The sequence below is a fragment of the Mangifera indica genome, chromosome 8, assembly GCF_011075055.1.
Source record: "Mangifera indica cultivar Alphonso chromosome 8, CATAS_Mindica_2.1, whole genome shotgun sequence".
Lineage (NCBI taxonomy): Eukaryota > Viridiplantae > Streptophyta > Magnoliopsida > Sapindales > Anacardiaceae > Mangifera > Mangifera indica.
Window position 1 is genome coordinate 5,189,678 of NC_058144.1, and position 27,326 is coordinate 5,217,003.

Sequence of the window (27,326 nt, forward strand, 5' to 3'; positions counted from 1 at the left end):
TTTTTATACACAATTGGGATATATAAATGATATATTATTATGTAGTTGAATGATTTAAAATTAAATATAAAGTAATATTTAATTATATGATGATACATCATATAATATCTATATTATATACACATAATATTGTTTTTTTTTTATTAATGAAAATTGATTTTGGGTGAAAAATATTAGTGATTATGCCACCAAGAGGTGGAAGAGGTTTGTAGGCCAAACATTAGGTGGGAAAACGAAAATGACTCTTTCTCAATAATGGTATGTCATATATTAGCCATAACACAAAAAACATAAAAACTTAATGAATTTAGAGTATTCAGGAAAAAAATTAATTGCCAACCACTGCCAACTTTTGATCAAAGCGGCATTATCCAATTAAATAACTTGACCATTTATCTCTTTCCACTTGGGCTATCACTATTACCTTCACGTTAATCTTCTCGATTAATAGTAAATATTAATAATTATGTACACGTGTAAACCAGAGAAAAAGAAGAACAAATGGAGGGGCATAAAAGTAAATGAAGGGAAAACCAAACGAGAGTTAGTTGGACCTGGAGAGGTAATTGGCAAAGTTGAAAAGGGCAAAACAGGAATCCAAGTATACATACGTTCTCCCTCTCTCAGCTTCTCTTATTGATTAAACTCTCTTTTTATTTTCCATTATTTATATATTAAAAAAAAAAAACCCAACGGAGCACAGCCAACCTCTCATGGTAGAAGTCATAAGAATGGCAAGTCCGCTATAAAAACACCAAAAACAAAAGGTGGTAGATAGATTGTGATTGGTGATGCATGAGATGAGCCCCAAACGCACATATATAGAATCTCTCTCCCTCTTCATCTTTCTTTTTCTGTCTCTTTAAACATACTGACCACCTTCCCTGTCTGTAATCCTAATCCCCTTCTTTCCCTTTTTTCAGATTTCAACTACGCCTCTCTTCTTTCTCTCTCTTTTCTCCTTAGTTTCCACGCTCTCTCAACCACCACCTTTATTTTTTTTTCTTATCTGTCTATCACTCTCACTCAGGTACATACAAAAAATGAATGACTTTCCTTTTTGTTGTTATTATTATTATTATTATATTTGTGTAATGGCTGCCTCTGCTTGTGCTTTTCATGGTTACGCATTCTTCTTCTGTGATGGGTGGTGGTTGTTCTTGATTTTTGTTTGGCTATATGAAAGGTGGTAGGTTGGTGGGGTTGACTTGGTCTTCATGGAGATAGACTAACTATTCTTCTCAAGAAACCACTTTGGGGCAGTTTGCTCAGTTTAACATGAGCATTATTCGGATTTTACTATATACGATTTAGCAAAAATTGTGTCTGTATTATTGTTTTAATTTACTCTTGCTTTGTTTATAATAGTCACCCTCTATCTGTATCCACACAAAAGATTTATCTTTTGACCACAACTCAAGCGGGTTGACTGAAAAAGGATCGTGAAATGTTTAGCGTACTGGCTGGTCCTTGTTCTAATTCTATGTGGGAATGGTTGGTGTGGTGTAAGTATCAATGATGTTGGTCTTTAAAACTGCATATTCAATCTAACCTACAAGTTGGTTTTTGTTCAAATTTAATGGGATCTATTGTTAAATTTTCCTTATTATTTTTTTCTGAAATAACGAGAGTGTTGGATTTTTTAGCTGCTTAGCTTGTGAATTAAAGTTGACACCCATAGATTGTCCTATCTAGATGGGGATGATAGTTGAAGAAAAAGTAGTCATAGCTTACATTGTGAAAATTTTAATTATAACATGTCAAGTAAGATAAGGGGCCTTTGATGGGAGAACTTGTTTGCTTTTTCAGATTTTCCTTTTGTAGTTTACATACTTCGCTGTTGTAAATCAGTGGCTTTCAATTTTAACAAAGCTCTTTTCAGGTTTATACATGCATTGAACTCAAAAAAGGTTGCCCTTTTCACTAAGAGTTTTGGTTATGTTAGCCTAAGAAACTGCTAAATTTCTCTTTTCTCAGCCGAATGACATGAAAATACATTCATTTGATCCTCTTTTCTACAGCTATCGGCATTCTGTTTTTACTTTCTTTTTTCTTTAACTGTTACTTGTCATGTTATTTCAAGGATAATATTTCTTGCTCCTATTGAGATTGTGGATTCTTTTTTTAATTTAGTTTTAAGTTATAACTCTTTGCCACCTGAAATTTACTTTCAAATGTCTTTTTGTATGCTCTGTCTCTGATGATCTAGGAGCTGCTATATGTTAAAGGACATCAACTAAAAGCATTGTGCAATCTTGAGAAATATTTAGGTCCATCATGGTGAGTTTAAGAAGGCGCAAGCTACTGGGACTTTGCTCTGGTAAGTATTTGAAGAAATGTGCTACTCTATACATCATACTGATTAAATGCTTCAACTGTACTTTAGCAGTTTGCAAGACTAGACACTTGTTGGTAAAATGTGCTCTCTATACACTGTACTCTAAGTGATGATTATTTTTTAGTAATCTACAATTTCAAAGAATGATATTCTCTTTATGTAGCTTTTATATCATGCTTAAATAATATTATAACCAAATTTTGGCACACCATTGCAGGAAAAAGTTTTTTTCTAGCTCCACTTACTTGGAATTCTGATAATGGTATTACTCCTGACGCCCAGAATGCCAATCCTGTCAGTGTACATCCCATTCCATTAGATGATGCAAGACAGTCAACATGGGTAGGGGGTTATGATTTATAGCTCTAATCACATATATCAGATTGGTCACTATTTACTTTGATGGCCCCACATTAGGCTATTTTTGGTTTACATTGATGTGAGGTCCCATTTAATCTTTAGAATAAAAGATCATGGTATCTTTGCAGTTTTGTACATTATATAGCTTGTTGCCAGGGCTATCAAAGCTCAAAATTTTGTTGTTTTGTAGAGAGGAATAACATAAAAAATAGCCTTCCATATTTTCTTACAAGGTTTCATACCAGTGAGAATCTTTGTTTTAGATGTTTGGTTATATAACTAATGGGGAGGGCCATCTCCAAAAGCTGTGCGAAACTTGCTGTGTTGAGAATATACAAGAACTTGATATTCAGTTCATTAGATGATTAGTATCATGCCTTAAACTGCTCCTGTTTTAAATGGGTTACTTTTTTTTTAATCTTTATTTCGGAGTCCACTTTATTCCTAAGTGCAATAAGTGCATTGTTCTGTGAAACTGGTTGATGTTTCTGTAGTTATATTATAGCTATGTAATGTAATGCAAAATGTGGCTATGCTATATGGAAGGAACTAGAAGATCTTGTCTGTGGAAAAAATAAAGGAGCTCTATCTTTAATTGCTTCATGTTTAACCTCTAATAAATTAACTTCACCAAACAATAATTTCTTGATGAAGGATTGTATTTTGTATTGAATGCAAATAGTTAAGTTCTATGGCAATGGTTTTCTCTTTTCTTAAATCTGCATATTTGCATTTTTTAGTTCCACTTCAAGTTAGAGTGGGGGGCATTTAATGTGGTAAGAGTGAAATTTTAGATATAGTAAGTGCCCCTCTGGTTTACCTTTGGTCAATCCATTGCAGACTGGGACATCCATTCTGTCAAAGAAAAGTCTATTTGGATAATTTGATTTTCATAGCTGGAATCACAGAGCTGGCTGGAGTTGGCCAACCAAAAGGTCTGTTAGTGCCTTTGGACTTGGCATGTTTGCCAACCTGTATCTTAATTTATGCTAGGTTTGACTCTGAAGGTATTAAATGCCTCTTTTTAAAAGGCCTGCTTATAGTTTGGGAAATAAACTTGAGATTCTAGATTCCTGACCCATCATTTTCTGCTCCCTGCATTTGATTTTATGGTACATGATGAAAAGACATTAAATAAATGCATGCTCTCCTTGATAAATGCATTAAAGAAGTTAAGAAATTATGTATTGCTTATATCTGAAGGTTATATGTTTTCGTTTCCATAATTTGTTCCTAAACTTTTGATATTATCTATTTTCAGAAAGCCACTGCCAAATCTGGACCCCTGTCATCCAATGTATCTGGTTCAAGCTCACCAGAAGAAAAACCAAAATTACAACATATTGAAAAAGAGCAACATATTAAATCATTTCCAGGTTTGTAAGTGTAGAGAATTTTCCTTTTTTCTTGGTACTTGATGATAGCTAAATGGGCACAAGTTTAGATCTTCTGAGGAACCACTAATCTCAAAGCTTAAGTCATATTAAATGGTCATTATTATACACAGGCCCAGTTTGTTTTATATTGTTATTTGATTGTTTTAATTTATGAAATGTGGATTCATATGCATGATCTCTTTATCAACTTATGTTTAATATCAAATACTTTAATTATTAATGCCTAAAGTTTCAGTCCATAGGAAAGGACACCCAATAGATGCTAAACTTTAAAATTAACCTTCTTCCATAATCATACTTTCAGTTTCCAATGTTACATAATTTTTCATTAAACATGTTTTGATGAAACTTGCTGGATATGCCTATCTCTTGTTTTCTGTATAAAAACACATAGCAAACTCAAATTTCCTTTACATTTTCAAATTTTAATTATAATTACATCATATGCTGGATGAGAGATTGGCAGAAGATTGATAGAAAAATAATGTTAAATTTGGCACCATAAAGGAATGCCTATATATTTGGCTTATTCTTCATATCATCCGACTGTAATCAGGTAGGAACTGGTGGTTTTACAAATTGAGCTTGCAGTCACTGATTGGGCTGCAATTAACAGTGTGATGAGAAAAGTGAGAAATCTCATGCACCAGAGTTATCAAGTTATACCTTTATCATGAATCTTGAAGTAAATTCTGAATGAAATCATTGATATTGAATTGTTTCAAGGAAACTTTTAAATTGATGTGCTTTATGAGGCCAAAGACCAAAGTAGTTTATAGAAGATCTAGCCACATATTAAGATCTCATACAGAGTTGATTACAAGTTGATGCTATTCTTTGGGTCTTACAGAAGTATCTTCTAACGATAACAAAATGTCTCTGTGATTTGATAATCTATGATTTTTTACTGACATTTAGCTGGAAATGGAGAATTCTCTCTACTATTATTCTTTCATTGTCTTTTTATTCCTGTTGATTGTACTTGACAAATGAAACAAGATTAGTTCATTTATAAAGGTTATTAAGTTAAAGAGATACATGATTAATGTCATGAGTTTGGCTCTGTTTTTCTGTCATCCAGCTGTTGTCTATAACTAGTAAAAAAACAAGAAAACCATAATGGATGTCTTTCGTTATGAATTGGGTAAACTAGTAATGAAATCCATGGACAAATCTTTCTATACCTTTATGGGAAACTGTTAAGGTTGCAGAAGCCTCAAATGTGCACTTTGGTCTCTTTGATATTTTTGACAAGTTTGGCATGCCTTGATTATCTCCAAACTTGTAGCTCTCATGCCCTTCTAGTAGAAAATTTGTTTCAACTGCTATAAGGTTTTGTGTAACCCTTCATATGTTGCTTCATGGAATTGTTCTGTGATAGTGGTAATAAGGTCAAATGTTAAAGGTAGGTAGAGCCTTCCTTTGTACAAAAGTAACCCATTTTTTTCAATCCATGGTCCAACTGTCTCCCTTTCCTCATATAACTGATTTAGGTATATCAAGTCTAAATGTTCTTGATTTTCTTAGGCTAATTCTTGCAACCAAGTAGGCTAAAGTATGACATGGCATGGATTTCAGGTGGGCTATGATTTGTTAGTGTCATTGGGTCTAGGTTAGCTACAAGCCTATCGTCATTGTTGTCTAATATGGAAAAGCTCATTTGCCTAGAAAGGTCATCAATTGTCATGTTGTCATTTCCCTTCTTGTAAACAATATTGAAATCAAACCCTATTAATTTGGAAAGCCATCTCTATTGTGAGGGAGTTATTATCTTCTGACCTCATAAATATCTTAGACTATAGTGGTTTGTGTAAACTATGAAAGGCAATCTTAGAAGAGAAGCATGTCATTGTTGGACTAAAAGTACTAATGCAAGAATTTCTTCATCATATGTAGATAAACTTGCATTCTTTCCTTTAAGTTGGTGACCAAAATAAGCCACTGGATGGCCTTCTTACATCAGTATTGCACCGATTCCTCTAGCGAAAGCATTATACTCTATGGCAAATGGCTTGGTGAAATCCAAAAAGGCTAAAACTGGACCTTGCATCATGGTTTGCTTCAATCATTCAAAAGCTTCCTCGGTCTCCTTTATTTATTGGAATCTATTCTTTTTTAGCATATTGGTGAGGGGACCAGCAATTTTCCCATAACCTTGGATGAATATTCTATAGTAACCTATAAGGCCAAGAAAACCTCTCAAAGAGACCAAAGTGCACATTTGAGGCTTCTGCAACCTTAACAGTTTCCCATAAAGGTATAGAAAGATTTGTCCATGGATTTCATTACTAGTTTACCCAATTCATTCTTTCTGTGGATCATCTGAGATATGTATGTGACAGATTGACTTGAGTCTACTACAGATTTTTTGTGTCTTTTGTGGGTTCTTTCTCTAAGTGATCTTTATTTGAAAATTAAATATTGTGGAAAATAATTACCTTGAAAATAAGAAATTGTAGAGAACTATTGATTGAATGTTTGGTACATTGTTGTGATTGAGTTTCTGCAATGCAAAACTTGAATGTGCAAGTAAATGGTGTTGATCAATTATCTAGAGCATCAGAGTTCCCTGCTTGCAGGAGTTCTCGGTGGGTTTTCCTCTATTATTTTTGGGATGTCTTGCAGCTTCTCAAATGGTTTTTGATACTCTTTTAGTGTTATGTGGAATCAAATGAAATCAAGTTGTGTAAGAAGAAACAATCTACTGATAGGAGGGACCTTTGATTATCTAGTGCATATGGACGGAGACTAATAGAAGAAACTATGAGTAGAGTGATACAATGTTCCAAACTTGGTCTCGGTACAATAATTGGAAACCATTTTACTTTTCTGGTTTTCCAATTCATGAGAATCCTTAAGGTTTACCAATTTTATCTCTTGGAAAACACATCCAGCAGTTAAGCTTGGGCTTATTTTGCTTTCAGTTTTGTGTACTTTGCAGATTCATCCATGTTTAATGTTTTTTCTTTCTTTATGGATTAATGCAAAAATAGGATTCTAGTATTTCTTGAATGAATTTTTCACTCTGAAATTTGTAAATACCCTTATGAACATATATAAATCTCTTGGGTTTCTCTCTGTGCTGCATCATTTTGGCCAAGGCTACTACATTGTTTTTGTGTTTGTAGGGCTACCAATCAAACGCAGAAAGCGACATCGGAGGAAGCAAATTCAAAACCAAGAACCCTGTCTAATGAGAGGTGTCTACTTCAAAAATATGAAATGGCAGGCGGCAATAAAAGTGGACAAGAAACAAATCCACTTGGGAACTGTTGGTTCACAAGAGGAGGCTGCTCATTTGTATGACAGGTAATATATTCAAGTTCAAGCTCATGATAATTATGTTGTAGTGCAAAAGTGCAATTGATGTGGTTAAATACAAAAACTGATATCTTGGGGAAACTCTTACCACCGATCTGGTTTAGTCCTCATCAAGAATATCGCCATGGTGAATGCATGCGAATGTGTACATGCAGATGGATTTATTTTTTTGTAAGTTAGAGGTTTTTCTTGGTAACGTCAACAAAAAAAAAAAACCAGGTGGGGGTCATTAATGTAAACATTGGCCTTTTTGCAACCCACGGGAGGGTCTCCCTCCTGTGAGTTTTAATCATTCCAATTAACAAATTGAACTTGTATCTGTCAAAACTGTTGTATGCTAAGTTTTTGGTTGGATGTATTTGTAGACAGATGAACTCATCAATTGTTTCAACATTTTGTAGGGCTGCTTTCATGTGTGGGAGGGAACCGAATTTTGAACTCTCTGAAGAGGAGAAGCAAGAGCTTAGGCAATTCAAGTGGGATGAATTCTTGGCGTTCACTCGTCGTTCAATCACCCATAAAAGTAAACTTACTCATTCTAAGCTTAACCATCAAGCATATCACAGTTTCTATAAGTTGATGCATTAACGGAATTGGCTCTGGTAATATTTTCAGAGTACAAGAGAAGACTTGGGGTTGTGCCACATGAGAGGTCTGAATCTCCATTCGAAAATGGTGAATGGGACATTAAGCAAGGAGTGGATGGTTTCTCGGGGTCAGAAGATGCAGGGCCAGATTCATCAGCCTGATATTGGAAGTAATGTTTGAGAATGAGGCTGGATAATTCTAACAGTTCACATGTAGCTGAGTGGCTTCCAATTTTTTCAGTGTATAAAAGGGCCCTATTAGGGAAAATCACAAAGTCATTCGAAAGCAAGAGATTCATAGCATTAAATGTAATAATTAGTTCAAAGTATTAGATAGTCCATTGGTCTTACTGATGAACCGTCAATTCTTAGTACAAATTGGTTCCAGAGGAAAATTTTCCTTTTCTGGAAATTAGTCCGAATTTAGCGGAAGCTTATACTGGTAAAAATTATATGAAGGCCTTTCTTTTATTTCTACTGGTAGTGGGATTAATTCGTTTGAAGTAAATTCTATTTAGTTGGAAGTACAATTTTATCTTACTTTAAAAAATTTAGCTATGGACTTTTCATACTAACATTTCTTTTAACCTAGAAGGTTGAACCAATAGGTCATTAGCCAACTGGTATATGTAAGTCCTTCGCTTATCTTCCTTAGATTTAGGTTTTGTTGCTTACAAGCTCACAAAGTCTAGAATACAGGCTAAGGTGGAGATTGTTATGTAATTGAACTTTTGTTGCCATGTTTTATAATAATATTATTATAGAAATAAGTACTTGCTTAAGGTCTTTTTCAGCAGCTTACACAACGCGAAAGAAAGCAACTCATCCGATTGTCCAAAAGATCGATGCAGTCGGGAGTAGCATCCTTGGCTTGGATTTTGTTTGGTTTTATTCAAACGTGGGATACTTGTTAAAACTCATGCATTAAGGATAAGGATACATTCCTGTTTGCAGAAAGACACAGTTTTGGCGGTGAAGAGAGTTGCTGATCAACATGTCTGAAACTTTGTTGCAGGGCAAGTATAATTTTTTATTTGTTTAATAAAAATGTAATGGTTTCTTTGATTTCTCAGGGTCCCGTGAATTTGTAAGAGCAAGTCAAAAAACAGGACCTGATGATCTACTGAACCCTGTAATTGCTGGCTTTGGTAGTGGTGCCCATCTTGGGCGTCTTCAAGGTGAAATTTTATGGCTCTATCTCATGTTTTTGTGTGTGTTGGCATGTGGTTGTGCCTACTGCCTAGATATGTATTTTTCTAGTAGTTATTAATTTAATTTCTCATCCAAAAACAATTCTGGTGAGATTTGCATTCTTTGTAGATCCATTATCATAACGTATTTTGGCATTTGCTTTGTTTAAAATCTTTTATATGCTGAGAATTTCATATTTGACAGAGCTGCATGTTAAGTCATACCAAATATATAAGCTGAAATTGAACAACTAAAATCGCTATTCCAGAGTTTCACCCTGAAGGCTATATTTTTGTTCTGTTGCATTATTCTGTATTTTCTATTATCTATGATTCTCCTTCTTGTAGTAAAAATTTCTGTTTGATGGCATTTTAGGCTGTCAAGCTGGTGCAATCCGTTAATCATCTATGCTGTTGTTGGGACGACAATTGATTATGCTACTCTCAGACTAAAACCACTGTTAAATTGGTGATTGCCAGAATGGTTTCCAAAAGTACTTGACGAGGAAGCCCTTGCTGAAAAACAAGCTCAGGAACAAAACTTTTTGCGAAACGAGCGCTTGGTAAAGTAAGGAAAGAAGAATCTTGATAATGTGCTCCTTTTCATATAAAATTTGTATCATCATGTCTACAGAAAATAATGTTTTGGTTCTAATGTCAGCTGCTAGAATGAACTTTGAATTTAACAGGGTCTATGTTATGGTTGCCCATCTGTTTACACTTGGCGAAACCTGAATGTGCTTACTATTTGAAACCCGAAAACTTATATTCCAATATGAGCTGCCAGGCCTATCTAAATTAGGACTCAGAGAAATTACCAGAATACTAGATATTCTCAAGTCAGGGACTCCTACATTCACAAACTTCACCGACTTCAAGACCGTATTTTTTTACAAACAAAATGAGCCAAATTAAAAGCAGATGTTAGTCTAATTGAGTACTTTCTATTACCGACATACCATTTACAAAGAAATCACATCAAAAGAAAATGGCATAGATCAAACACATCAAAGCACGGATTCAACTCACTCGTTTACATGTTTTGAAGCACATGCAGGGGTGCTAAGATGGCCCTGACACTTAAATCTCAATTCACAACAACACTACCAAAATCAAAATCTGCCATGTTTCCACTTCACAGAAAAGCTTGCATATTAGGTAATCAGTGTAAAGAACCTGCTCTCTGACACTTCTTGATGTTACAAAATTAGAGAGACCAGAGACACAAACTCCAATGTTACCCGGCCTTTGGACCTCGTGTTGATCACAAAGTGTTCAGGGTATTTTCTCAACAACGTAAGCAGGCCATACCATGGTTTTTCTTTGGATTCAGGACAAGGCCAGTCCTCAGCAGTTAGATATCTCCTCACTCGACTGTGATGCCAGACATTACTATATTGCTCTACCAACTAAACAATAAGAAGAAAGATACAAACAGTAAGCAATCCAGGGAGATTGCAAGGTTCAAAATTCATAGAATTAGAGTAGACCGCAAGATGAAAGAAGGCAGGAGGGAAAAGCCCATCAAATAATGATTAATCAATTATGTATAGTTGTTAAACAATTACTGCCCCTCAGATATCCACATAGAATCATGCAAAATCAGAGCTTAAAAGACAATTTCAAAATGCTTTAATATATATAGAACATTCAACTTACTGGAAGGGGCAAAGTAACCATGCTGAGCAATGAAACTTCCTACACAAATCTCGGGGAATATATTTTGTAAGGTGAAATAAAAAAAATGTAACAATCATCACTAGTTCATTTTGAGGAGCTAGTACTATCACCTAGGCACTTACCAAGAACCTTTAATAGTGATATATTTGTTAAACAGCTTTTTTAGCCAAGCCAAGACCTAAACCAGTCTCATCCAGCATAATTTGTTGAGAGTGGCATCCAGAAATATAACAGGATGCAATATTATGCACATAATTTGACAATAACTTGGTTAAAACACAATTGACTATTTGTAGTTCCTGTCCTGACATTTAGTAAACAGATGATATTTTAAAAAACCAAGATGATTCACACCCAAAATGCATCAATTCAGGACAGTTGATTTTTACGAATTAAAAAAAAAACTAACCTCATTGTAAAGTCTCTCCATAGGCATCCAGTCTCCAGGGCCACAAAGATCAGATAGAACAGTGGCTACAGTTGATACCACATCCTTCTCTTCCAACTGCAGAAGTTGCTGATTATCGGATTCACGATCAACCCTAGACCTTCCTTCTGCCTTCTTGTCTGCAGAAACTGGAAACAATAATATGACAATAAGAAAGCATACCGTTAGACCAATGTGGAAAGACAAAATTTAAGGTACTGGAACTTAAAAGTTAAAAGGAAAGAAACTGATTGAAGAAGATCAATATTATTAGACAGAACAAGAAAACACCAAGACACAAAGCTTCAAGGCCATTTACATAGCAACTGATTGTGTCATTTTTATTTAATTGCATGCCACATTTCATGCCCAAATTAACTTCTCCAGAATACTTGTCACAAAAAATTAAGCCAGCACAAATTAAATGCTTGAAGAAAATTTGAAATGCTAGGAAAGAACACCAGTTCCTTTAATCCATGAGGAAAAAAGAAATGAAGATAAGGAATGATCAAAAACAGAGAAACAAAATGATACCACTATAAAGGGGATGCAAGAGCCAGTCAGTGGCCTTGTTTTGACAACTTTGCTTATTCTCATCAATCTGCACAACTTTGGAGAGAAACACCACACCCTCACCATGGCATTTAAAATTTATCAATTTTTATTATAAAGGATTGACTTTTTTTTCATCTCATTACAGGAAACCTAGAGCAGTTGAACTTGCTATTCCATCTACATGTTATTTTTCCCTTTATGACTAGGGCCATTGTCCATAAAATGTTTCCTAATTCACAAAACTCAGTGACAACTACATAATACCAATTAAAACTATGCTAAGTTTGTAAATACATACATACATAAACACACACACACACACATATATATATTTACATTGAAGCAAATACAAAATTCCTCAGTTCCAAACTAAATATCAAATGTTAGGCACAAAACTTGAAAAAATTTTACTTTACTGAAGAATTGTACAAATGAATGGCAAGCACCAGCTAACAGCTATGCCCAAATACTTTCAAGTCAAGCAGAAATTTTTAAATACAGCCCATCAAAATAACGAACTCATCAAGATACTAGAAATACCATAAATGCCAGTCAAATATTGAGAATCAAACAATTGCCAACTATGTCAAAAGCCCAATAATATCTTCATGAAGAACACTACTAACTAGAACCCAATGAAACAATTTGATGCAGAAACATAGCATACCACACAATATAAACTTTTTCCATCGTATTGATCACCAAAACAATATATAGAATTCTACCCAAAAAATCTATTACTAACTTTACAGTAACAATATTTTCAAATGTCAAATCTCCTATTGAAGAGACTGATAAGAAACTTTACACTACTAACCGAAAGCTCCAGCCAATCCAGGCTTGCCACCACTACCACCACCGTAGCCCTCAAAACCTCCTTCTTTCCTAATCTTCTTCCCACTACTCCCCTCTTCATCCTCCTCATACTCCTCCTCATAATATTCTCTCCCTCTCCCTTTCTTCGCCGATGTAACCCCCACCGACCCAACCATCCTCCCCGCTTCCGTCGCCCCATAACCGTAATGCGGGGCCACCGACCCCGCATAATGCCTCAGCCCGATGGGCCCGCCCAAAATGCTCCTCACAGGCAATAGAAAGTAAAACTCTTTATCTCCGATTTGCAATAAATCTTGAGAATCTAATTTCACCGGGGGGTTTCCAGGAAGATGAAGAACTCCCTCCACCAGGCACCCGTTCTTTCCCAGAACTTCCAGAGCAAAGCGACGGCGCGTAAAATCGTAGAAGATGCGCGCGTGGTGGCGCGAGATGTTCATGCCGCCTCCTAAGCTAGAGAGGTCGACGTCTACCGTTGATTTCTTCGAGTTTCGACCCAAGATTATGGAGTATGTCTGCATGTAATACTCGAAATCTTCGCCTTGCAGCTTTGCGAAGCCCGCTTCCACGTCGTTTCCGCTGATCGTGCCCATGGTATTAGTCGAAGCGTCTTTTAGCAAAGGAGATTTGAGATGAAACATCAGTTGTCCGGTTTTCGTGAAGAGTGTGTTTGTATACAGGTTTCATGTTATCCTCGCTAGGAATTAGCTTAGAACTGCCGCCGGTCTGTAAAGATACCCGGACCCGGTTTTTTTTGTTGATATAAAATTAATAAATATTTTACAATATAAAGAGATTACCAATATGAATCTTAAGAGCTAGCAAAACCTAATCGACAAGTCGCTGTCGCCTCCTCTCTCGACAAATCACTTATCACCTAAACAGTCGCCTGCGCTGCTTACGCGAAGTCAACTTCGACCAAGGACACTAGCGAGCTGTCGCCGAAGGCAACGCCATTTCAACGCGATACGATCCACAAGGTAACTTTGACGCCACGTCGGCAACATTTCCGGCCTTCATTCTGTTCGTTTGCCCCAATAACCGTTGATTAAGCTCCAGCGGGTTTTCCTTTTCAATTTTTATTTTTATTATATAAAAATTGCGTATATTACTTCGAGAAATGTTCTTTATCGATGTTTATTTAGCAGCAGTAAATTTAATTGATGTTATATGATAATGTAAAATAAAACTTGATTGATGTTTCCGTAAATTTAATTTGATTGATGTTTTCACATTACAATATAATGAAATTCGTAAGAAATAGATCAATTATTTAAATAATAGCATACCTGGAGTCCGATCCGAAATTTCCCATCATATCTCAGAGGGTATTTTATGGCAAGTCGTTTCCTTAAATAATTAAAGTGGAAATTAGTACTCTGTAGTTAATTCGATTACAATTTTTAAGATCTCTCTCACCGTCTAATATAAATCAGTAAGTACAGCGTAATCCCTAAGATTACTTTGTGATCAGAGTTCTTTTAAATGGATCAGATTGATGAACAAATTACACTGCTAAATGATGTTTGGGAAATTGCGCAAGGGCTTTGAGTCCTGTAATTTGTAATATTGTGGAATGGGACTTTGAGAACATTTTCAATAATTGTCCCTTCTGATGGCAGTGCTTTCATGATTTTATGGTGCATATTTTAGTATTTTGGATATGTGCATTGTTGTTATTTGATTATATTACTTTATTGTGGCTCCTTGATTGCAGTTGCTAAGTATCTGGGACCTTCCCATTTTTAAATTTATTCAAACTGCCAGATGATTACTGAGACATTGTGCAAGGGCTTTGAGGTCCATTTTTATGGATTAATGAAATATGTAATATGTGATCAATCTGTTGTGATGGCAGCTAAAATGGTAGTTCTCTCTTTGGGTTACCTTGTGGATGTTTTGCTAATGGATATTGTTAGATTTTCATTATTTTTTTTTTTTATTTATCGAGGTCACAAACAAAATTCTGTTAATTCTGATATAATTTCAGATTGGAATTTGGAGTGGCAGTATTGTTTTTACCTTGTTGGCTTAGCCAGTCAAATCATCAGCCAAAATTTTGATTGTTTTGTGGGATTTTAAATTTGGGATGACATTTCTATTCAATATGTTAATCATCTGTTTATTAAAAAGTTTATGTTTTATGCTTTTCTTCTCATCATTGATGCAGTTTGTCTAATTAACAATTGGTCTTTTTCAATCTGAATATAATCTATATGAGATGCAATTGTGCCTGATATGCATGCACTCCACAGTTTTTATTCTTATTTAACAAGAAGTAATGTAAGCATCAAGTAGTGAATCATAAATATGGCTTATCCTACTGTTTTATAGTTAAAGTTTCTTTCTTTTAAAGCTAAAATTATTTTTTCTTTAAATCATAAACAGGATTCTAGAGAAGTTTGTTATTGCAAATTCAATGAAGCATGTTGTGAAGATCTTGACACTAGTTGTGGCTATTACTGCCTTTTGGATTGGTCTTTTGCAGACATCTGTTATTCCACGTAGCCATACTTGGCTGGTTAGTGTTTTTCTCTCTTAAGTTCTTATTTGAATATTTGGATGTGCATGTGTGTTCTGTACATAAATAAGCACTTATTTACATATGTGCTAGTGCTTTTAGGTTTGTTTATTATTTTTCTTATTAGATAATTCTGACCTTATTCTATTGCTACTTTCTGCCAGCTACCTATATATTTTATTGTGTCCCTGGGGTGCTATGGTTTATTGATGGTTGGATTTGGTTTGATGTGTTTTCCAACTTGTCCTCAAGAAGCACTGCTATTGCAGCAGGTACTTTGTTATTCATGTTCTCTGTGCACTTTACATCTCTCTCCCTCCCTCCAACCTCATAAATATATATATATATATATATATATATATATATATATATTGCACAAGGGAGGCCTGTAATATCTGAGTGGCCCTAATGACTTGGTGTAGAGGTTTTTTCTGATCACGATGATGTTTATCTTTCAAACAAAATTTCTTCAGATAGTGAGTTTGATAAAGCTATTTTTTCTTTGGCCATCATATTGTTTTCTTATCTTTTCACTTTTAGTATAAAACTGTCTGTCTAGTCTATCAAGGCTATATATCTCTTGTTTTAATGTTTTTGTAAAATTTGTTTTATTATAGGACATCAAAGAGGCCAAAGAATACCTGAACCGAAGCAAGATTGACGTTGGCTCTGATTAATGGCTTGACATTGGTTTCTAATATATGTTACTGATACAAAGGAAGAACCCTAGTTGGGAAGCAAACGTTAGCAGTGGGGAAAACTACAGATATTTTCTTTCATTATTTGGACAGTCTCAAGCCAGACTGTCGGCGTGTGACAAATTTTGACTATCCACTAATTAACTTAAGGTTTGGATCAACATGGGTTCTTGAGATATTTAACCGACAATTTTTGGTCTGATTAGTATATTTATCTTTTGTAACTGTGTTGTCATATAAACATATAAAAAAATATCTACACAAAGTTTACAATTTGTAAATCAAATAATAACATAATACTATAATTTGTCTATTTTGTATGTTTGCAAGTTGCTTCTTTGTTAGATAAAGAAAAATTTGTTTCTAATTTAATCTATAATTTAATTTGTTTTGTTTTGGGAAGGTGACGAGGTTGGGTTGGAAGTTAAAAAATTTTCCAATGTTTTACCAATGAGCCAATCTTATGTCGGCGTCAAGTGGAATTGCAGTGTCTGTTTCTATGTTGTTCGGTGTTCCCTTTAAGCATGAAAGCATGTGACCTCACCTCACTGCAACGCTAAAACTATACAGAGTAAATGACACTTTCCCACCCAAGGTTTGCCTAAAGGACTTTCTCTGACTTTCTCTTCTTGTGATGGTATAAATAAAACTTCAATCTAAGGTCAAACTTTTTTAACAGTAACCAAAAAAAAGTAATAATTACAGTGTTAAAAAGTTAAATTATTATAATATCTTTAATTATTTTATTTTTTGAAATTATTATATCACATATGTTTACAAAAAAATAATTAAAAAATGTTTATCTAATTTGCATAAAAACTTTTTTATTTCGTTTGCTTGTCACTTTCATTCTCATTTTCATTGAATCCTTACTTAGTTCCCATCACCTCAATTCACCCTCTCTCCTATATTACCATATTTCGCTCACTTTATATTCACAAGTTTTGGTTGTCACAATCCTCTTCTTGTCACCATCTATATTATCATTGATGAAACTTCTTAATTGAGTCATCGATGACTCTTGATCGAATAAAGGACTTATCAATGATAACTCAAATCGTTATAAGAGAAAAGATGGTGAGATTCATAACTTATGACAATAATGAGATCGTAACAAGGGATGATTTTAATGAATGAGTGATACCCATAATTAAAGTTTTCAATAGATTATAAAAATTAAATTAAAAATTTACGAACATAAAAAAGGAAAGATTAATCATGTTGTAAACAAATCTATGAGATCGTGACAAGTGATGATTATAATGAAGGAGTGAAATCAATTATTAGAGTTTTTAATTGATAGTAAAAATTGAATTGAAAATTTATAAATATGAAAAAAAAAATCATACATGTTACAAAAGGATAGATGCAATTAGTGAAAATGGTTTTTAAAAAGAATTGAATATTTATATAATAAATTATTATTTCACCCTTATAATGTTGGTTTTTTTTTAAGGATAACATGAAATGATGGAATTTGCTTTTGCGTCAAAGCTTTGTGGGAAATTCACCCACCATCATATGCGTATTATCACATAGCAGATAAGTGTCGTCAACCAAAAAAAAAAAAATAATAATAATAAAAGAAAATCTGCCTTCAAATAACACAACACAGCTGTATTTCTCCTTACCCATTGGAGCGCTTTACCAACACTTAATAAATCCAAATATATAAATAAATATATATATTTAATACAGTTTGTTTATTGCATGCATCATATGATTTGTCCAATGAATATTTACTGATGAACGAAGAACTTTGATTTTGGTTTTTATCTTTTAATAGTAATAATGAGTCATATTATATATATTTATTTTAAATATATATATATATATTTTTTGTATATATAAAATAACTACACACAATTTTACTGAGTAATAATCCCTCATTGTGATGTAAAGGGAAGAGTCAATAAAAAAAATTCCTTTGACACCCATTACATTTAAGATTTTCTGATGGGTCAATTATTTATTTATTTACCTAAGGCCAAAAGACTTATTCCCACCTGAGGTTTGATGTAATGTCGAAGTGATATCTGTTAAGATTTAAAAATTTAAAATACTATTTATCATTCAATTTTGTTAATGTTTTCTGTTTGTTTATGATCTCTGTAGAAATAATTTTTTTTGTTAATATTAATTAATTTTATAAAAAATATTAATTTAAATTATTTAGTTCTGTAATTGAATATAAGTTGAAATGAAAAATAGTTGTGAAGGTGATGGGAACAGAAGAATGTCTACTGGTGGTGTTTTTAACAAAGATGACGAGAAGAGAACGAAGATGGATGATGGTTAATAATAAAGGTAATAGTTGGAAAAAGAATAAAAAAAGAAAAATTAAAAAATAGTAAATTATAATTATGATTATAAAGGAATAAGTTGGTGGAATAAATTTAAGTGGGGGGATAAAATTGGTCAATTAAGACTCTATTTTGATAGGGAATTTTGTAATTTTAATAAATTAAAGATAAATTGATAATTAAAATTTATATTAAACGGTAAAAGAATTTTTTTTCTAAATATTAATAGAAGATAAAATAATAATTTACACTAAAATCCAAGGAATTCATTAATGAAAATAGACATTTGATTAAAAATTATACTTTTAAAACTTTTAGGGTGAGATTGTAATTGAGCCAAACCTTGTAGGTAAACTGGTCAATTAGCCCTCAAAGGCAAAAATTTACTTTACTAACTCTAGCATTGTCTTGAGCCCCCCAACCTCCAGCTCAAAAAACTCCAATATGTACCCTTTACTGGTTTCACGATCATCTCGTTCCTCTTTCTCTCTGTCATTTTCCTTTTCTTACTCCATTAATCTGATACACGAACTCGAATGCTTCACACTTCCACTCTAGATCCACCTCTCTCAACACTAAAACCGCAAGAAACGTTACATTAAAACTCTTACACTCCACAACTGCTGCTCAACCTTCCAAGAATGGGAGTCTTAGCGGAGTCATGGTGTTTCTGCAAAGGACTCTCCAAAACTGAGCGAATGAAGGGTGCCATTTTCTCCGGCAAGGGCCCCTCCATGGCCAGAATCTCCGCCGCCGGAAATGGGATCTCAGGTACCGGTTTCTTAATCCACCGAAATCTTCTTTTGACTACTCATGTCAATCTTCCTTCTGTCGCTGCTGCTGAGAGTGCCGACATCCGCCTCCAAAACGGCGTCACTGCAACTCTCGTTCCTCACAGGTTTTTTATTATTTAATTTTTTTCATTTTGGTCTAATTTACTTATTTGGGTTTAGCTGAAGCTGAGACAATACGTGGGGTCATTGTAGAAATTAGGGGAAAACTTTAAGACTGGTTTTAATTTTAAGTTTAAAAATTGCTTTGTATAGATAACTGCTGGATCTTGTAGAATTTCATGTATTTTTTGATGTCTAGAATTCCAATTAATCGAGTTGGAATTAGGACCCTGAACCCTATATATAATCTCTTGGAAGTCGAAAGCCGGTGGCTGACTTAAGTAAATTGCCACAATTTGCAGTTAATTGGCTGCTAGTTGTTGTCTAAATCTGGTCGGTTGTATTAACATTATTGCTAAGCTAAGTAGTTTTAGTGTTTATGGTTTATTATGATGTAATTTGTGGACATGGTGATTAAGTTCTCAATGTTGTATACCCGGAAATATTTACTTTGTTTTTTCCTTCAGAAACTTGTTAGGTGAATGCATTGTTTGAGAAGCTTACAGGTATATGTGGTACTTGCAGACAATATAGCTTAAAGGGTAAATATAACACATAGGAAGAAACGGTATAATAAAACATGTAAGATTAAAGAGGATAATTCAAAGTGTCATGTTTGAATGTTTGCTGCCTTTTACTCCAGGTTCACGTATTATCCTTTGCTCAATGTGATAATTTTCTAGTTAGACTTGATCGAGTCCTAATAGAATTGTTTTATCCATAGTTGTATGCACATATGTTAATGGGCAGAAAGATGATGACTTTTCTGAAATGCTTCATCTTTTAAGGTCTTTTCTGCTATTTTTTACATTCTTTAACGAATTTTCATCTTGTTTCAGGTTCTTTATCACAAGTCCAATCCTTGATCTTACAATAGTAGGTTTAGATTCCATGGATGGAGACTCAAATTCCCAGGGTCAGCAGCCTCATCCCTTGAAGGCATGTTCTAAATCAAACCTGGATCTTGGGAGTGTTGTTTACCTGCTAGGCTATGCAGAGAAGGAAGAATTAATAGTTGGTGAGGGAAAGGTGGTGATAGCCACTGACAATCTAATTAAACTATCAAGTGACGGAATAATATGGAGCCCAGGATCTGCTGGATTTGATGTCCAAGGGAATCTTGCATTTATGATTTGTGATCCTATGAAACTAGCAACATCTCCTAATATGAAATCATCTTCAAATTCGTTATCTTCCTCCTCATCGTTGAAGAAGGAAGCTCCTATGCAATTTGGTATTCCTATTCTCATCATCTGTGATTGGTTAAACCAGCATTGGGAAGGCAGTCTTGATGAAGTTACGAAACCAAAACTACCAATTATTAGATTGATGTCCACAGGCCAGAAGAGTGAACATTCTTGTGCTTCCTTTACAGTGAGACAGGTGTTTAAGTCAGAAGACAAAGATGCTGGGACGCCATCTTCATCAAATGTAATATCAAAAACTTGGGATCAGAATGGACCAGGCTGTTCCAGTGCAGTTAATACTGTTGAGGAGGAAACTTTCAGTACTGATCCACATGCTACCCATGTGCAAGGGATACCTACTCCAGAAATATATGAATCCCCAAAGTTGACCTCAGCTCCAATTCAGAGGAAAGTAAGTGGTCAAATCCAGCTGTTGGATATTAACTTCCCTCCAAAGGATGCCAAAGTTGCAGTCCAATTACAGCCACTCAAACAACTGTCCCTGAACACTGATGAGAATTGTGTCAAAAAACTTCCTCCACAAAGTCGATTGAGAGAAGAAGACCAAATCCAGGTCAGAGGGTTGGCCATTCCTATTGAAGATACTGAGAGTGCTGACATTGCCTTCACAGGCTCTGTAAATGGGGCCCAAAGTGAGGTCCAGTCTAGTTCATCTCCAATAGAAGTTTCAGAGATGCATAATGGATATAGCAGTGTGGGAGAGACAACAATGTACTCGGCAGAAACTGCTGAGAGTCGAAACTATACAAGTCCTAGAGAAGGAAGATTTCAGCAAGTGGGGAGGAGCCAAAGTTGTGTGAGTTACAATAGATGGGGAGCTGTTCAAAAGAACCCAGTGGCTCGCCAGACAATGCTAGAAAAGCAGAGAAGCTTCATCAACGGGAAGAAGATTTATTCTCAAGGAGCAACTCCTCAAAGGAGTAATGACTACTACAGCCCAACTGTCTCCTCAATCATGAAGAAGCGGAACAACTCAGAGCAGCCAAGTAGACCTCAGCAAAGAGCTGTTCATTCATCTCCAAGATGGATGTTCTGAATCATTCTTGACGAGTGTTATACCCAACCAAGGCCAAGAAGAAATATATATAGATTTTTAACCCTTTGTTACTGTTCTTTTATTCTTACTCGATTTACATAGATTGTATCTAATTTATTTTGACTTTGTGCAGACAGATTGAAGATGAATAAGAAAATTCACCCAGGGGATTGTAATTTGGTTCAACCATTCCATATTTGCTATTCTACTGTATGTTTATACACGTTTATGGTTTTATAATCCGGATTGGACTGGTCGGTATGACCAGTACCCGACCGGAAGGCTTAGCGGATTAAACATTTCAGGCTTTTGTTAAACTGGCTAATATAACATTAATCAGCAAATATTTATTCAAATCAGGAGCACATTGCAATGTAAAAGGCGATGAAAAGATAAAGAGTCAGTGATTGACTGATTGGGCAAAAGCCGAAGAGATGAAGAGGAGTTGTCTACCCAAGTACAAATTAGGAAATGGGAGGAAATAGCATCGCCTAAGAATTTTGATTAATCTACGGATTCAAAATAATAAATATTTGTTTATTGATGCAAGCAAAATTAAATTTCCCCGATAACACATTTCCTATGTATTGGAATACTAGTTTTACCCTTACCATATTAAAAATAAAATAATAATAATAACATTATACACTAAAATTAAGTAACAAATAAATAATAAGATATTCTCCATCTACAAACCACTTTTTCCCCTATCCCTGTAGCTTCTCTTTCATGCAGTACCTCTCGTTGATGCCATCCATCTCCGACACACCAATACACCATTTTGCTAAATGTTAGATTGATGTACGCTTTGATTTTTGTAATTTTTTCGTTTTTTTAATTACATTATGGTCAGAAAAAATTAAACAAGAATAGTGATGGTGATGATCGATTCATCAACCTTGTTATCTTTAACGGTAAAAGATAAATATAATATAAATGTAAATATAAACAATTTTTAATATGATTTATTTTTTTATTCAGAAATTTATTTATCTAATTATATTTGGAAACCGTACTCCCACATAGTATAAATAAAAATTTACAAAAGAAGTGTATTAAAAAAAATTTGATTTTAAATAATTATTTAAAAAGTGGGGTTGAATTTCTATTTTCTAAGAAGACATTCTTTTTATCTTAAGATAATTTTAGTGATAAATATAACTTAATTATATATATATATATATATATATATATATATATATATATATATATATATATTTACACATATTTGTATAAAAAATTTAAATAATATATTCGTGTATTACTAATTTAAATATAATTTTTAAAATTTATTTATATTTGAATTAACTAAAACAAAAAAACCTTGATTTAATAGAAAACGATAATTTTCGTAGCGAACCATGCACGTGTCGATGATAATGCCGTGGGAATTTTGTATTGTTCAAAGACGCTACGCTTGTTCACATTCTGAACAATTAGTAGGGAAAGACGCACGTGTCTTTTTAGCATTTTATATTTAATCTACGAGCACAGTAACATATGTTAAAATAATAATTCATATAAACAAAGAATGAAACATACAAGAATTTTGACCGAGGAATTACCTCAACGAAACAATATAAATATTTAAAAACCAAAAGAATGTGACATGTCACCCCTTATTCATTATCAAAGAGTTTGCAATTAATTCTATAAAATCATGAATAAACACGACTACATATCTATGGTTCCAATGGAGTATACGTTTGTAAAAGTTGGAGGGCGTTGACGTATTTAATGCGAGGCTCCGTAAGGCGTAGAATAACTGAGAATTTTCAAAACAGCGCATGGATTTCTAAACCACAATTTTCCTTTCCACATATGACTTTCGGATTAAAAGCATTATAATCCCAACTCCAAACCAGTTTCCGAATATGGCAACCCCATGATTTATGGCAAGATCCACTTGAAACACGTCCTCTCTCGGTCTTTCCCATCCACCTGATCGTGCAAACACGTGCTTTAAAATACGGAAACTCGCATTCCCCTCACTCATCACATTTCTACCCAGATGCTATGATAACACCTGCATAAGTACTTCTCCCCTCTCTTTAGCTATACAATTTACAACGCTCAAACATGTTCACGTTTCCATGCAATGTAATTGTCACTGACCAAATTCAATGCACATTCGTCGGCCTTCCTAGGCCTATCTTCTCTTTTCGCCGACGAAAGGATGTAGTGACCTGCTCTCTTCCGGTTTCTAAATCTCCAACTTCGGCTAAAATCCAGGCTGTTGTATCGGAGCAAGAAGGTCCTGCGCTTGCCGAAACTGCGGGCGCATTGGCGGATTGGCAAAGGTTGCGAAGTTCAACGGAAGACAGATTGTTGTACAAGGAGAAGTTTATAGTAAGAAGTTATGAGGTTGGGATTAACAAAACTGCCACTGTTGAAACCATTGCTAATCTCTTGCAGGTATTCGTCTTAGTTAAAAAAAAAAAAAAATCTTGCATAATCTTGCAGATAGCACGTTTAGAAATGTTTGTTAAAATTCAAAGACACTTTGCATAATTTTTAGAAAATCTTTTTTATATATATATTGCAGGAGGCTGCATGTAACCATGCACAAAGTCTTGGATTTTCAACGGATGGATTTGCGACAATCACGAGCATGAGAAAGTTTAATCTCATATGGGTGTTGCGTCGTATGCACATTGAAATCTCAAAATATCCTGCTTGGTAGGTTTTAATTGCTTCTGTTTTGTTTGAAAATGATAATTTTTTTATTTACTAGACAATAAAAACTTGGGGTATGTGGCATAGGGGCGATGTGGTTGAATTCGAGACATGGCTCCACAGTGAAGGTAGAGTGGGAACAAGACGTGATTGGATTATAAAAGACTATGCCAGTGGTCAAGTTATTGGAAGAGCCACAAGGTGTGTATTAAGCTTCTCTTTTTGTGCTCCTTTTATTTGCATTACAAAGTGTAAGAATTTATGATTTATATATTGGTAAGATACAAAGAGTGAATATTTGTCGATATATAGGAACTCTATTAGGCTTTCAAGAGGAATTTCTGTAGTGTCCTCTTTTTGAACCTATCATGGTAAGAAGTCTAATAGACTTTCAAAAGGAGTTGATCCCAAGTCTATTTTGTGTGCACTTGTGTTATAGCCCCAATTCTAACTCGCTCCTACTTTGCTACCTTCAAGTAAGATGAGCGTAAGTTGTCTCATTTAAGTTTCATCCTGATTATTCCTGTAAGAGGTTTGCAATATTTCAGGGTTGGCATTTGGTAGCACATAGTTTGTTTGGTGATAATACAATGTTTTATTTATATATTATTATTATTTTTTATCACGAGGAGTAAAATTCAAATTGAACTGTCTTTGTAGGACTAAACTGTAAAACCTTAAAATTAGTGATTGAGTTTATAATCACTAAACTAAATAATTCAAAAGTCTGATTTTAATCTATTGTTAACAGGTATTAAACCTAAGCTACTTTAATCTTCCTGGTAGCATGGTATTGTACATCTAAAAAATGTTCATTTTTATGGCCAAAAAATGTTTATATTAACTGCATTGTGTCCTTATGTCTGTTTACATTCTTTTCTATATTGATATGTAAGAAGTTGACAATAATACATGTTATGATTTCAGCAAATATGTGATGATGAACAAGGTTACCAGGCGGCCACAGAAAGCCAGTGATGAAATTCTAGAAGAATTGTTACTCCTCTGTACACCGAAATCCAGGTAGCTGCTCTTCTTTCATCCTTGCCTAATTATTCCCTTCTTTTAACACAAGTTATTATCTAATGCAATCACATGTATGGTCATATTTTGAAAACTATAAAATGATAGAGCTCAACAATCATATATCCAAATCTCAGGGATTAGCAAAATTGGTGGAGTATTAAAACTTTTAGAGAAGGTTTGGATTCGAGTCTTTGTTATACTTGTGAAACTTTAAATTATCTAATACAGTAATTGTGGGTCTAATCATTATGTCAATTATACAGTAATTGTGCTTCTATAATATGTTTTTTTTTTTTTCTGGTATATATAGAATATCTTTTCCGGACAATGCCAGCCTGAGGAAAATTTCGAAACTCGAAGATCCGGCTGAGTATTCCAGAACAGGGCTTATGGTAAGACAGTTTGATTTATATAAGATGCTTTTGAGATCTTTCAAGTTCTCATTGTGCTTTTTGATTTGCAGCCTAGGAAAAATGATCTGGACATGAACCAGCATGTTAATTCTGTTACCTACATTGGATGGGTTTTAGAGGTTAGTAGAAATATAATTATTCGGATAGCCACTCTTGCCCATTTCTGTTTTAAATATAAAAAGAATTTCCTTTTGTCAAAATAGATCATGTGCGCTTTTTCTGTTTGTCAGAGTATGCCTCAAGATATTATTGACACTCACGAACTGCAAACGATCACCTTAGACTACAGACGAGAATGCCAACATAACGATATAGTTGATTCCCTCACAAGCCCCGAACCGACTGAGGATTCTGATGGGGTTCCAGAGCTTCAAGGAACAAATGGGTCTCCTGCAACAGGAGACAAACAAGACTTCCGTCAATTCTTGCACTCGCTGAGATTGTCAGGTGATGGCTCTGAAGTAAGCCAAGCTCGCACTAAGTGGAGAAAGAAACCTCCTAGACAAGGAAATAATGGAGTTTTGTAACACTCCGAATTCGGAATTTATTCGAATTGAAACGCAACATCATCCTAAAATAAAAATTAATTATTTAATATCAGAAATAATTCAATAAATTTAACATATTTAAAATTATACATATAATCTTTTATATTTAAATAATTCATAATACCCATTAAAAAATTTCTTCCCTTAAAACAGGAAGTGAACTAGAGGTGTCGATTGGCCGGGCTAAGCCTAAAGCCCAAACAGTGATGTGCTTTCAGGTCGGGCCGACACATTAATATATAAAGGCCCAAGGCCCGGCCCATATAAAAATGGGTTGGGCCGGGCTTTAAATATTTTTTTAAAAATTATTTAAAATTTTTAAACATAAATTAATTTTCAAATTATAAAACATAAATAAATATATACTATGATAATATTCAAATGGATTGAATTCATTTGATACTTGATCTATTTGTAATGATAAAATTAAAATAAAAATGAAATTATAAACACAAAGAATTATTATTTATGAATTCAGATATCTTCTGAAAAATAATTAATGAGAGAAAATGAGATTGAAAATATAATAAAATAATTGAGATTAGAGATTTATAAATAAAAGTAAAAATGAAGAAAAATTAAATAGATTTATATAAAATTAATTAATTAATTAAAAAATTAAAAAAATAAATAAAGGTCAAGGCTTCTACTACAAGGTAGAAGCCTTGTTTTCCTCTACTTAACAAGGTTTCTGCCTTGCGGCAAAAGGCAAAAACACAAGGTAGAAGTTTTGCTTCTGTCAGCAAAAATTTAAAAATATATATATATCTAAACAGTATCAGACCGGGCCGGGCTAACCCATGGGCTTAATATTAAAGCTCGAGACCTGGCCCAATAGGCCCATGGACCTAACCCGACACGCTACAATATCGGGCCGAGCTTTCTCGTGTCGTGCTTTTTTTCCGTCATGTCGGGCCTCCATTCAACTCAGCCTAATTGACATGTCTAAAGTGAACCATCAATTTGATAAACAAAAACAAAAACTTCTTAATAAATATCAAATCGTTTACTCTCAAAATGATTAATTATAAGAAAAAGAACTTTTCATATTCATTTACCATAAGAAAAAATAAATATAACACATTTTCATTAATTATAAGAAAAAACAAGAATAAAACATTTTCATGTTCATTATCATAAAGAAAAACAAGTAAAAAATACTTTTATATTTATTAATCATACTGAGAGGGTTGTATCATGATTTTTTTTTTTTTAAAGAGATTTGATAAGCTTTGATGAAGCAATGTGTAGTGATAAAAGTTCATTATATTGATAGATGAATCTGGATTTTATCAGCCTACTTTGATTTGAGATT

General features: G+C 34.0%; 5 protein-coding genes across 7 annotated transcripts; 4 read left to right on the forward strand and 1 right to left on the reverse strand.

Annotated features, from left to right (window-relative positions):
- The first annotated feature begins 676 nt into the window (after positions 1 to 676).
- LOC123222326 (ethylene-responsive transcription factor-like protein At4g13040) lies at positions 677 to 8,480 on the forward strand. Of its 2 annotated transcripts, none has more exons than XM_044645020.1 (7): positions 677 to 1,030; positions 2,210 to 2,320; positions 2,556 to 2,680; positions 3,960 to 4,074; positions 7,224 to 7,404; positions 7,818 to 7,939; positions 8,032 to 8,480. In XM_044645020.1, exons 2-7 carry the CDS (start codon positions 2,278 to 2,280, stop codon positions 8,163 to 8,165), a joined length of 720 nt encoding a protein of 239 aa, XP_044500955.1. In that variant the 5' UTR covers positions 677 to 1,030; positions 2,210 to 2,277; the 3' UTR covers positions 8,166 to 8,480. The 2 variants fall into 2 exon arrangements, with proteins under 2 accessions (XP_044500955.1, XP_044500956.1); XM_044645021.1 differs by lacking the exon at positions 677 to 1,030 and adding an exon at positions 1,143 to 1,505.
- A 1,637-nt stretch (positions 8,481 to 10,117) lies between these two features.
- LOC123222325 (FHA domain-containing protein FHA2-like) lies at positions 10,118 to 13,467 on the reverse strand. The gene is made up of 3 exons (XM_044645019.1): positions 12,673 to 13,467; positions 11,283 to 11,449; positions 10,118 to 10,602 (listed from the first exon to the last, which is right to left on the reverse strand). The coding sequence occupies exons 1-3, from the start codon at positions 13,328 to 13,330 to the stop codon at positions 10,393 to 10,395; spliced, it is 1,035 nt and encodes a 344-aa protein (XP_044500954.1). The 5' UTR covers positions 13,331 to 13,467; the 3' UTR covers positions 10,118 to 10,392.
- Positions 13,468 to 13,497: 30 nt separating this feature from the next.
- Positions 13,498 to 16,237, forward strand: LOC123222327 (dolichol-phosphate mannose synthase subunit 3-like). Of its 2 annotated transcripts, none has more exons than XM_044645023.1 (4): positions 13,498 to 13,669; positions 15,078 to 15,210; positions 15,375 to 15,482; positions 15,828 to 16,237. In XM_044645023.1, exons 2-4 carry the CDS (start codon positions 15,109 to 15,111, stop codon positions 15,885 to 15,887), a joined length of 270 nt encoding a protein of 89 aa, XP_044500958.1. In that variant the 5' UTR covers positions 13,498 to 13,669; positions 15,078 to 15,108; the 3' UTR covers positions 15,888 to 16,237. The 2 variants fall into 2 exon arrangements, with proteins under 2 accessions (XP_044500958.1, XP_044500959.1); XM_044645024.1 differs by having other exon boundaries at positions 13,502 to 13,751.
- A 2,383-nt stretch (positions 16,238 to 18,620) lies between these two features.
- Positions 18,621 to 21,534, forward strand: LOC123222421. The gene is made up of 2 exons (XM_044645183.1): positions 18,621 to 19,109; positions 19,944 to 21,534. The coding sequence occupies exons 1-2, from the start codon at positions 18,853 to 18,855 to the stop codon at positions 21,346 to 21,348; spliced, it is 1,662 nt and encodes a 553-aa protein (XP_044501118.1). The 5' UTR covers positions 18,621 to 18,852; the 3' UTR covers positions 21,349 to 21,534.
- A 1,817-nt stretch (positions 21,535 to 23,351) lies between these two features.
- LOC123222923 (oleoyl-acyl carrier protein thioesterase 1, chloroplastic-like) lies at positions 23,352 to 26,100 on the forward strand. Its single transcript, XM_044645951.1, has 7 exons — positions 23,352 to 23,763; positions 23,894 to 24,027; positions 24,112 to 24,225; positions 24,952 to 25,047; positions 25,361 to 25,442; positions 25,514 to 25,582; positions 25,694 to 26,100. The coding sequence occupies exons 1-7, from the start codon at positions 23,428 to 23,430 to the stop codon at positions 25,988 to 25,990; spliced, it is 1,128 nt and encodes a 375-aa protein (XP_044501886.1). The 5' UTR covers positions 23,352 to 23,427; the 3' UTR covers positions 25,991 to 26,100.
- The last annotated feature ends 1,226 nt before the right edge of the window (positions 26,101 to 27,326 follow it).